At 42.9% G+C, this 12774-nt stretch overlaps 1 protein-coding gene across 1 annotated transcript; it reads right to left on the reverse strand.

Annotated features, from left to right (window-relative positions):
* Positions 1–986: 986 nt before the first annotated feature.
* Positions 987–11594, reverse strand: LOC131817673 (zinc finger protein 83-like). The gene is made up of 3 exons (XM_059151209.1): positions 11560–11594; positions 1562–2195; positions 987–1226 (listed from the first exon to the last, which is right to left on the reverse strand). Exons 1-3 carry the CDS (start codon positions 11592–11594, stop codon positions 987–989), a joined length of 909 nt encoding a protein of 302 aa, XP_059007192.1.
* Between the last annotated feature and the right edge of the window lie 1180 nt (positions 11595–12774).

Raw genomic sequence — 12774 nt, forward strand, 5'->3', positions numbered from 1 at the left:
TTCTCCTTATAATCACTATTTTCATGCAGAGAAATGTGTGAGTAGGGTCAATAATGTATTCTATTGGCTTGATTTCCGTAACACTCATTGGCATCTGATGTTCAATTCAATAGTTTTCTAAACATTGCTAACTTTCAATGGACTTTCCTTAATGCACTCTCTGGTGTGTGTTCCAGTGTATACTAAAATGAAGGCCTCATCACATTCACGATGTTCCAAGGGTTTGAATCTAGTATGCATTTTGACATATTGTGTAAGGACTAAATTCCAGTTACAGGCTTGGCCACTTTCTTTACATTTCACACTTTCACTCCTGTATGAAAACAACGATGTGAAGAAAGTTGGGAGTCCCACTGAGAGGTCAGACACATTCTTAGTGTTTGTACACTTACTCTCCTATTTAAAATCTCTTACATGGAGTGAGGAGGGAGCAGTCCTTAGGCACTCTCTCACATTAATTACATCCGTAGTTTTCTCTGCAGGGTGAATTCTGTGATGTGCAGGAAGGGTTGTGTGCCTGCTAGAGGTTTGGCCACATTATTCATCCGGTGTCTTTCTAGTTATGAATTCTGTTTGGAAGGTGTGCATGGAGAAAAAGGCCTTGCCACACTGGTTATATTTGTGAGGTTATTGTCCAATATGAATTCTCCTGTAGGCCTGAATCGGTGAGCACTCTTTAGCCAATTTTGCTCACATTCTCTTTTTCTTTCATTCTTCACTATATTATTTATTTGACAGAGAGATGGGAGAGAGAGCCCAAGTAGAGAGGATGTCAGGCAGGGGGAGAGGGAGAAGCATGCTGCCCGCTGAGCAGGGAGCCCGATGCAGAGCTGAATCCCGGGACCCTGGGATCATGACCTGAGCCAAAGGAAGCCGCATAACCTCCTGAGCCACCCAGGTGCCCCTGTTCTTACATTCTACACACTGGTAAACCTTCTATCTAGTATGAATATTATTTTTAGTGAGGACCAAGTGCCTGAATAGGCCTAACAACATTCTTGATGTTGGTAATGTTTCTCTCCAGGAAGAATTCTCTGATTCTCAGTAACACTTGACCTCCAGTTAAATTCATGACATTTGCCTGGTTTCTGTCCAGTATGAATTCTGTGATGTCGAGTAAGAGTTGAGCTGTGTATAAAGACCTTGCTACATTCTTGACATTGGTAATGTTTCTCTCCAGTATGAATTTTGTACTGCTGAGTAAGACCTGAGCTGTGGTTAAAGGCCTCCACAGTCTTGATATTGGTAAGATGTCTTTCCATCACAAAATCTCTGATGCAGACTAAGCCTTGAGTGCCAGTTAAGAGGCCGTGCCACATTTTTGGAATTCATAGGGTTATGCTCTTGTATGAGTTCTACTATGTCGACTGAGGTGCAGAGTTCACCTTGAAGGCCTTGCCACATTCGTGACATTGGTAAGGTTCCTCTCCAGTATGAGTTCTGTAATGTTCAGTAAGAGCTGAGCTGTCCCTAAAGGGCTAGCCACATTCTTCACATGGTAACATTATTCTCCACAATGAAAACTGTAATGGTAAGTTAGACCTGACCTCCTGCTAAAGGCCTTGCCACATTTTTGACATTGGTAAGGTTTCTCTCCAGTATGAATTCTGTGATGTCGTATAAGGATTGAGCTGTTGTTAAAGGCCTTGCCACATTCTTGACATTGGTAAAGTTTTTCTTCATTATGAATGTTTTGATGTTGATAAAGATATGACCTCCACTTAAAGGCCTTGCCACATTCTTGACATTGGTATGGTTTCTCTACACTATGAATCTTGTGATGCCGAGAAAAACTTGACCTCCAAGTAAAAGCCTTGCCACATTTTTGACATTGGTAAGGTTTCCTTCCAGTATGGATTCTATGATGTTGAGAAAGGTGTGAAAGGCAGTTATAAGCCTTGCCACATTTTTGACATTGGTAAGGTTTCTCTCCAGTATGAATTCTGTGATGTTCAGCAAGAGATGACCGCTGGTTAAAGCTTTTGCCACATTCCTGACATTGGTAAGGTTTCTCTCCAGTATGAATTCTGTGATGTTGAGTAAGGGATGACCTCTGGTTAAAGCTCTTACCACATTCTTGACATTGGTAAGGTTTCTCTCCAGTATGAATTCTGTGATGCTGAGTAAGGGTTGAGCTGTGGTTAAAGCTCTTGCCACATTGTTGACACTGGTAAGGTTTATTTCCACTATGAATTCTGTGATGTTGAATAAGTTTTGAGCATGATGTAAATGCTTTGGCACATTCATTACAGTTGCAATTTTTCCCTGCAATATGAATTTGGTGCTGTCTATTAAGACTTGAGTGATTGTTAAAAGCCTTGCCACATTCTTGACATTCGCAGGGTTTCTCTCCAGAATAGATCTGCGAATGTCCATTTATTGATGAACAGTCCTTAAAGCTTTGATTGCCTTCTTCACATTTGTATACTTTTTCTCTGGTATGCATTCGCTGATGTTGAGATAGTGTTGAGTGGCAGTCAAAGGATTTACCACATTCCTTAAAAATATAAGTTTCCCTTCCCATAGGGATTATCTCCTTGATGTTTAGGCTTGATGACTGACTAAACATGGTCCCTGGTTTATTATATCTGAATGGGCCTTTTCCCTCATGAATTCTCTGATGATCAGCAACACTGGAGGACTGGTTACGAGCTGTCCCACATTCATTATCCTTGTGAGGACGGTCTCCTGAAGGGAGTATACTGAGGTTAGAGCTTGGATGAAAGCCTTCCCCACATTTATCACATTCATGATGGTGCTCAGCAAACCTAGCCCTGACACATCTGTGAACTCTGGAGCCCTGGTCCAATGTTTTCTCAGATTCAGTGCATTGAGTAATTCTGTCTCCAGTGAAAAGCCTCTGGTCATACTGTTGGGTCGACTCCTCAGTGAAGTCCCTCTCAAATGGATCCCACTGAGGACTTTGTTCTTCATTTCTAAATCTCTGATTTAAGGTCAGGCGAATCCTATCTTCCAAATGGCTCAAATCATTATTTTCAGCATGAACTCGGTTACTTTCCAGATGTTCCAAATGGTCTGTCAACAAATAGCTATGGTTGAATATTTGATTGGAGCTTGTACTGACAGAGACCCACTGCTCTGCAGAAACAGTTGACTTAAAAAGGGAGGTCTTCCACAGCGGTTTATATCCTTCACCATTTGGGGCAGTGAGAGTCTCATTAAGGGCAATTGCCTTGGTTTGGGTGTATCGTCCAGGATTTCTTTGATGCCCGTCACCATCCCCATCACTGTCCCAGTCTGTACATGAGTGTAAAATCTCAATAGCACTATATTTGTATCTGTGCGTTGACCCGTTCTGGTAAGAACCTTCTCTGCTCTGCTGTAGCAGGAAAATCGGGGTCTCATGTGAAGACAGAGCTGAAAGATACCAAATAAGAGTAAAACCACTGCACTTACTACATTCAGAAGAATATATTGATGACTTCAAATGCAGAAGCACCAAGTCACTCAGACAATGACAGAAAGATGGCTGAGAAAGTCATCAGGACCTCATTTCCCCATGGATATGCAACATGGTACACAACATACTGACCATATATCCTAACAGAGAATTCTGTGATATGGTCCCAGTGTAGCAGAAATCACTTTCCTGTATCTCTAACAATCACAGAAAGGATCATATGAGCTCTAAGTTAGCAGAAGAATGGAAGATATGGAAAACAGAAAACTGAACTGAATCAAAGAGAGTACGGTAAAAATAGGAACATATCAAGCACAGGAAGAGTTGTTTGGCAGAAAAGACCAACAACACTGACAGCCCATGAAGTAAGTGAAGAGTAACAGAAAAAAGCCTGAGTGACAAGTGAGGAAGTGAAAGAGGACAAAGTATAACTGATTGTAGGAATAAAATTTTAAGAGGCAACAATATCTGAGGGGGGGAAATCACAAGATTTTGGGTGGGAGCTACAGAAAGAGGGAATCACATGTAGGCGTCACACTGAATACACAGTGTGACTTGAGCCTACATCACAGGATCCTGAGATCTGAGCAGAAATCAAGAGTCGGAACTTACCCAAGTGAGCCACCAAGCACCCAATTATTTTTTAACTCTTATCTCCGTGGTAAAGTTCTCATTATTGTTTTCTCAGACCTTCAGTATCTTTATGGTTTCCCAACCTTAAATTCTCCATCAAGCTCCTTACTACTGTTTTCATTGTATGTCTGCCCTTGGTCTTATCTGCTGGTTTTCTTTGGGATAAATTCTTTCATCTCGGCATTTCTCTAAGTCTCTACTTTCCACTGTCCATTAGAAAAGCCAGTGATGTGTCCTATTGTATCCTTCAGACCAGTGGTCTGCAAGGGCTCTCTTTGCCTGCTACAGGCAGTGTTTGGTCCCTGGCCTGAATGTGGCCAGTTTGAACTAGGTTAGCTCTGCTCTGATTGTGAAAGGAGACCTCACATCAACTCCACCAGGACTGCAGCCCTGCAGCTCAGGAGACGTGATGTGGGCAGGGGCTGACCTTGCTGAGACTGAGGAAAGCCTCACTGAGAAGAGCAGTCCCCTCAGATCACAGGGGGTGGGGACTGGTACAAGCAAGGCAGACAGCCAATGTCCTCACTGAGTGGGGCTCTGCTTTATGCTACAGGAGAGGGCTCCCATGTTTTGTAAGTCACATGTCACTGAATGTTTCCTCTCAGGAATGTGCTCCTAGACTACTGAATACTCTCCCCACTGTGAACCCCAGGTGTTCTCCAGATGACTGTTTCCACACTCGGTGCCCCCAGGTTGTTTGCCAGCCTTCTCTCCAGGAGCACCCCAGTGCCCTCCTGGTTCTCTCCCATCCAAAGCTGCTGACCATTAAACCTCCAGACTTTGAGATGTGCTGGTTCCAAGAACTCAAGAAATTCAGCCCTTCTCCCTCTCCAAGCCAATGGCTTTGGGAAACCTCCTTAGGTCCTCTGTCATGACACCTACTGCACAACCGGGGTTCCCTTCTGGCCACAATGCTATACTCCTTTCCTCCCTAAACTATGTCTCCACACTATCTGCCATCTTCCATGTGTCCTCTTCTCTCCTCTTACTTGGGGAGTTTCTCCTATCACTGTTCAGCCCAATGTCTGAGGCATTTAGAAAGACCTGATAGTTACATAATGGTGCTCATAACAGGACACATGAGTCTAGGACCCTCCTACGCCACTGCCGTTTCTTCTCCTCAAAATCCTTATTGTTTTAATCCTGTTAAAACACATATGGATTTTATAAAGCTGGTACAAAAACCAACACATAAAAATTAGTTTTTTCTACACAACAAAGAACAATTCCCAAAACAGAGACATCATACATTTACAGCAAACGCCCGCACCCCCCTCCCAATAAATGCTTCCAATTTAACATAATGGTAGAGGTCAAACCACAAACGATGGAAAGTGCGATAAGACTGTACAGGAATCAAAAGATGAATAAGTAGGAAACCTAGCTATATTCTTTATTTTTTTTTTTTAACGATTTTATTTATTTGACAGAGAGAGAGTAATCACAAGTAGGCAGAGAGGCAGGTAGAGAAAGGAGGAAGAAGGCTCCCTGCGGAGCAGAGAGCCCAACATGGGGCTCGATCCCAGGACCCTGGGATCATGCCCTGAGCTGAAGGCAGAGGCTTAAACCCACTGAGCCACCCAGGTGCCCCTAGCTATATTCTTTAAATGGAATAATTGACACAATAAATCCTGAAGGGATCTACAGAAAATGTAATCTCTGCCAAAACTCCAATACCATTTTTGCACAAAGATCAAAATCCATCCTTTTGTTATAACCCACACCCAAAATAATCTGGGAAATAAAGAGCATATATTCTGATTTAAGACATACAACAAGTCGGGGTGCCTGGGTGGCTCAGTGGATTAAGCCGCTGCCTTCGGCTCAGGTCATGATCTCAGTGTCCTGGGATCGAGCCCCGCATAGGGCTCTTTGCTCAGTGGGAGCCTGCTTCTCTCTCTCTCTCTCTCTGCCTGACTCTCCACCGACTTGTGATCTCTCTCTCTGTCAAATAAATAAATAAAATCTAAAAAAAAAAAAAAAGACATACAACAAGGCACAGTTATCAAACTAATGTCCTACAGACATGACGTCAGGAGTAGAATAAAGAGTCTGGCTGAGCTAGATGTGCACGTCTCCAACGTTAATGTGTATGACAATGGACTGAAGATCCTGTTAAAATTCATACTCCCATTTGGACGTTTGGGTAGCATCTGAGTTTCTACTTTTCACAAACATGCCACCTGATCAACAATGCATGCTCCGCTCGAAATTCCAGGACTGAATCACGATAGTTTCAAAGGTTCCTAAAAAGGGGGCAGAGCATACAGGTGAGTATGCAGTCCTTCGCTTCCCTTCACTCTTCATTGAAACCAACCCTACTCCTGCATAACAAACTTAACCCAATCACTCCTCTCTGCACTTCTTATTTTTTTTTTCTTCAATTTTCCATGCCACCATACTCATGGAAACAGCTCCCTCCTTTACAAGAAATGCAGGTACAATCTGCTTCCGGCTGCAATGCTAGATTTTGTAGCTTGAACCTCACTGCATCCGTGGCCTTTATCAATTTCAAGTTTCCCCTGCATTTCTACTAATACCCATGGATTCAGGCTACAGGATCACTTCTTTGAAACTAGGCTTCCTTCTGAAAACTGACTTTGCCTAAAATGAGCAGTTCTACAAACTCGTTGCACTTTCTGGTCTTCCCCGAGGAATATACCTCCAAAGAAAAGCCTTCCTGATGTTCCTCAGTGGTGAGAGGAGGGAGACCACACTCAAGGAAATGGAGTTAAGAAGCTCTCACAGGAATAACTGTCCTTCCATGTACACCCTGGGCTGCTCTTCCTGGGCTGCCTGTGAGAACCACAGGCTCTTCTTGGTCTTCCAGTTCCCTTCTTTGCTCTGCTGGGCACATGCTTCTCTTTCCCTGTCCCTTCCCTTCTACACTGAGGAATGTTTATCTCCACTGTGATACAGATCAGTTTGCTTTCCTAGCACTTTATCCTACTGTGAGTACTTAGGATTAGCTTCTTTGGAAGAGTAGGGTTAGTTTTCTTTCCCTGCAAATTCTTAAGACACTACTTTAATCTACGTATGTATATGCTTCTTGATATCCATCTTGATTTCCTTTATATTAATATATACTTTACAATGTTCCATTACATTACGTGTACAACATGCGGATTCAACAACTCTATAGGTGCTACTATACTCACCAATAGTAGCTAATATCTGGCACCATAAAATACTATGGGAAAACCATTGGAGGACTTCCCTGTATTCTTTTCACCCCACAGAAGCCTGTACTTCCCATTCCCACTTCCTCATGTTGCCCATCATCCTTCTCCATTCCACACTGGTAACATTCAGGCTATTCATTGTATTTGTATCTCTTTCAGCTTTTTTCATTGTCTTGTCATTTCTGATAATGTGGTTTGACCCAGAAGGTGTTATGCGATGTGAACTAAGTGACATACAAATACTATATGTATTCACTTATGTGTACAACCAAAACAACAACTTAAATGAATAAACAAGAAACAGACCTATGAATGTCTATTTTGTTTTGAATAAAGTCCATGGATAATCTCAATAAATATAAAAATTCCAAGATGACATGCATTCTGTCCTGTAACCCATTGGTCTGTAACAGTGTTCCAATATGGGCAGAAGCCAAGAGGTTCCCAGGTCAAAGTCCAAGTGTCTTATGGCTCACGACACAGCAAACATCATAAACGTCTTCATCACACTAATTCCGCTGGCCAGCCACCCACCCCCAACTCATACAGGGACACACTGCACATGCGGTGGGTTTGTTTTGGACACTCTGAGCACAGGAAACCCCAGTATCTTCAAGGTACATCTAGCTTGTATGCCCAATCCTTGGCCATGAAAATAGACCATCTGTTTTCCAGTACAATAAACTCACCTGTCCTCGACCCAAGATCAAGATGCTATCACTACACTACCAAGCTTTCTTATACGCAAATATGAGTGGAATGACCATTATAACTAAAATGTCCATCAAGGAAACGCTCATGCAGATCACGAGGTCATTACATGACTTCAAGGAAGAGTGACATTGCTGTATAAGGCACATGTATGATTTGGCTCAGATATCTACCACAGTACAGGTACATTTTCCTTCATGATATTTTGCTGCTCACCTGGCATTGCTATACAGTCACTTGCAGGGTAGATGCCAAAATCAATGTACCTGGAAGGTTTGACTTTGAGATCTTCCAGGCATCCGCCCTAGGGCCAACTGCAAAGACCTGGAAGACGCACACCGTACCACCAAAGACACATCCCTGGCCACGCTGTGAACCTAACAAAGTAGCATTCATCCAAAGTCAGGGTAAAAATCTTTCACCCAAAACCTGTCGGTGTGGGTGGGAGTCTATTACAGACAATGTCCACTGATTGCCTATTCCCCTGTTTAGATAAACCTACCTGGCTAAGGGGAATTGTCAGCACCTGTGACTGACTTGAGTGTCCAGCCAATGCTTTGAACAAGAACATTCTATGTTCTCTGTCTGGATAGCTATGCACGTTCTAAGTCACTTCCCATGGTTGATGCTAGCCTCCGTTCCTGGACCACTAGAAGCCTGAACAGAGACCCTAGACAACCTGAGAGCCTCTCTTATAGGCTCCTGTCCAGCAACAGAAAATGGCCTTCGGTCCTGCCACATGTTCAGTATCACTTCTGGCCCTGGCTGATCACGGAGTTGGAGGTTTTGGAGGCACTCAGGAGTCCACGTGTGTCCATGGACAGATGTCTAGCCCTCTGTGCAGAAAGAGAGTAAGTTTATATTAAAAATGATTGTGCATGGTTTACACCAGAATTTTCAGAGGTCCATGGGATACCTCTAGAAGGAATGCCAAACAGTTGGCTACATACAGATGATAGAGTATAAAACCACTCATACTTGCCTTCCTGACATTTCAGAAAAGGAGAAGGCACAGATACAAGAGTGAACAGGATTCCACAGGATTCCAATGAAAATTGGCATCAGACAGATACTTCCCTATTTCAAATGCACACAGGGTATTTTTTCTTTTTACAAGGTGCACTATTGGCATTCAGAGACAATTCCATATGAAACATGACTTATGGGCTACTTTTTAATCATTAAAAAAAATCCAAAATATTCACTAGCATCTGACACGATCCTCTGTATACTGCATACAATGTATGTCCCACGGTTACTGAATCTGCTCTTAATGTATTCAATGCTCTGGATTCTATGCGTTAGGGCTAATACTATTCTCCTTGAACTGGAAGACATGATTTATTTTTTCATTTATTGATTTTGAAAGAAATGATGTAGATAAAGGAAGGCAGAGTCAGGGTTTGAATCTGGCTGACCTACGTAGGAACATGAGGCACACGGGACAGAGAAGGAGGAGGCCCTTCTAGAAGATGACCCGGGTTTAGATTCTCTTTCCTCCTTGATGCACAATAATATGGTTCATCCAGCTGTCCGCACCTAGAACAGCTTCCCTGAACGGACACTTCAAAGTCAACATTCCAGCCCATACCACACCTATGGAGCCTGAGTGGTTTCCTGGTTGACTCCTCCATTATCAAAGGTCAGGCATCCAAAGTGCAATACAGGAAAGGCCCAACACACAGGAGTCCAGGTTCACACCTGGAGAATCAAGACGACACACCTGAGTATCTCACTACATTACTCAAGGGCTACCTTTCCTGAAGAACCCAACTATGAACGTGTCCCCAGATATAGGTTCTCAAGGTCTAGTCCCTAGAAAGCCACCTGAGACTGGGTAAGAAAGGAAAGGTGGGGGGCTGCACCCCAGAGCTACTGACATGGTAATGTAAGGCTGGGCACAGTGATCCAAATTTACAAGTATTCCCAGTGATTCTGACCCAGACAAAACTTGACAACCTTTGCAGGAACTAAGTTACAACTATATCCTGAGTTATCCCCACAGAGGTCACTCTCACAACCCCTCCATGCTTGTGGTCATGTTCGTGTTGGGACACACACACATACATACAACATACACACATACACATTTTCCTTCACTCATTAATAAATCTGACTCTATCAGATTTATCTATAACAGAATCTATATTGGCTTTCTCTTCTTCCATCTCTTTTTTCTCCCCCGTCCTTCAGCTTGCTGAGATCACCCTGGATACACTTTTGATCATGTTCCTCAATGAAAGCAATCCCAATTTAGGTGAATGGGAACAGGAGTTCTGGGGTCGCTCAGTTGGTTAAGTGCCCACTCTTCATTACAGCTCCGTTCCTGATGTCAGGATTGGGTTAGATCACGTGATCAGTTCTCCTCTCAGCAGCGAGTCTGCTTCAGGATTCTCTCTGTGCCTTCACTCTACTCACTAGTGTGCTCTAACATAAATAATGCTTAAAAAAAAAAAAAGTGGGGCTCCTGGGTGCTTACTGGGTTCAATTTCCAACTCATTTCAGATCAGGTCATGATCTCAGTCTCAGGGTCCTGAGATCCAGCCCTGTGTCAGGCCTCAAGCTCACTAGGGAGTCACTTTGAGATTCTCTCTCCCTCTCCCTCTGCCCTGCCCCTGCCTCTCACCTGAGCTTTCTGTAACATAAATGAATATATCTTATTTTAAACTAATCTGGAACTTATGTAAATACTTTTTTAAGTATTAAAAGTATTTTAAGTATTAAGTTAAGAAATGCATGAAAGACATTAATACATGTTATGGATTATATAGTGCTGAATATAGTATTCTCACGATATATCTGTATTTGACTATTTTTATTGGACGATCAGAAAGAATTGTAGGCTTAAGCAGGTCTCCATCATCATGCCAATGCATGCAGCAGAAAATCCCATGCACTCAGATTAAGGGCACTCTCAATTTTAGGGTTTCTTTGAAACAGCTAGTCAGTTTCAGGGCAAAGTGTCATCACCCTTTGTGCCAGACACTGTGAAAGAATTCAAACAAGACATTCACAAACATCTTCCACATCCACCTCTGCTACAATTGTGTGTTTCAATGTAGACTGGCCCTTGTGACAGTTCTGGTCAGTAGAGAGAGTGGTGCCTTGGGGAGGATGGTTTCCCTGAATGGGAACAGAAATGGTTCAAATCAAATCCCCTATGTCCTGTCAGGTTTACACCATCTCCTTTGCTACAAGAAACATGGATTGGTCCCCAGTGCTGGGCAGTTATCCTGGGACCAAGAAAATTCAAGTATAAGCACTATGGCCAGGGGTGAACAATCCCAGAAATAATACATGTAAAAATCAGATTATGCTTGAGGTTATCTGGGCTATTTCAGAAGACCTGAGCATGTACCAACACACTAGATCTGTAAATATGCACATAGCCACCTTCTTTTCTGCATGTACACAACAGGCTTTCATGGTACTGCTGACCATAGGAGAACAGCTACTGAAAAATCTATCATCCTTCAACTGATCCCATGTTCAATATGAGCGTACCATGCTACCCTAACTCGAATGTTACTCCTGGATGAGAACTATGTTGGGTTATATTCCTGGGATACCAATGCTTTGTGAAACCGCAACACACACCTGGCTGGTTCTCACCGGTAGTGTCCAGCAGCCTTCTTCGTCTTCAACATCTACTCTGTCATGTGACATCTTTAAGCTATGCCCACCATGTTTAAATCAACTAATACCCCCTCTCCACACACTCCATGCATCTGGGCCTCAGAGAGTACAATTATCTCTGGCATCCAATAACAACTGGTCCTCAAGACCAGCAGGGAATACATTACATCATGAGAAAAGCATCGGACGTCCCAGACAGCCACATTTCCCAGGAGTGCTTCTCTGTCCCATTAGCTCATCACGAGTAGCTTCCTAAGGCCTTGCAGTGACCAAAGAGACCTCTCTACCAGATCTCTGCTCACATTTCAAGAGTTCGCCATATTTCATTTCCATAGCACTTACCTTCCTCTCAAACTGTCGCAACATCATGTTTTATTTGTCCTCCCAATTTCCAGTGCCAAGTGCCTAAACTAATTCTGTGGCCTAGTGATGGTTTTTTGCTTTTCTTCCAGTGTAGTGGTGAGGACATTGTATTTAAAACAGACATACAGCCTCACGTGGTCCCGTTATCAACCATTTACAGTGGCATTAGAAAACTCCAAGCTAGTCCTTAGGCTAGGCAAGGGCCTGCCTGGCTTAGGTGGGAGGGGGAGTGCAGTGACAACGAGGTTTCCATAACACAGGAGGAAAGTCAGCTGTGATGCCTCCACTCCTGAAATAGAGATGAGACAGAAGAAGAGGACAACATTTGGGAAGAAAGGAAGTTACCTTTCTAGATTCAGAGTCAGTAGTGTAGCCTTGGACAGGGGTCCTCTCCCCAGATGAAGAATCCAAGCCAATGTTTCAGCTTAGATCTGTCTCATCTCTTCTGCTGGGCTGCTCCATCACTCCTAACAGAATGCTGTGTTCTGTTTAAGTTAGAACAACTACTCAGCACCCAGTCCTATCCCATCTTTGTTTCCTTCAAGGAAGTGTTAAAAAACAAAAACAGAAACAAGATTCATGAACTCTCCACATTTTTAAGTAATCAAATGCTGACACTGAAGTGACCAACATGGATGACGTCACTTCCTAGAAGAGAAAAGAATTATAACTAAGTAACTCTTACTTTTCCAATCCCAAAGGAAGGGCTGAAGTCTCAATTTAACTATGTGGAATTTATAATGCTCCCTGGAGAATTACTCTCACATTTAAATTAAATTTTGAATACCATGTCATTCCATGGAAATTCTTGTTAAAATCTCTCTCAAG

This window comes from Mustela lutreola, chromosome 16 (assembly GCF_030435805.1).
Source record: "Mustela lutreola isolate mMusLut2 chromosome 16, mMusLut2.pri, whole genome shotgun sequence".
Taxonomy (NCBI): Eukaryota; Metazoa; Chordata; class Mammalia; order Carnivora; family Mustelidae; genus Mustela; species Mustela lutreola.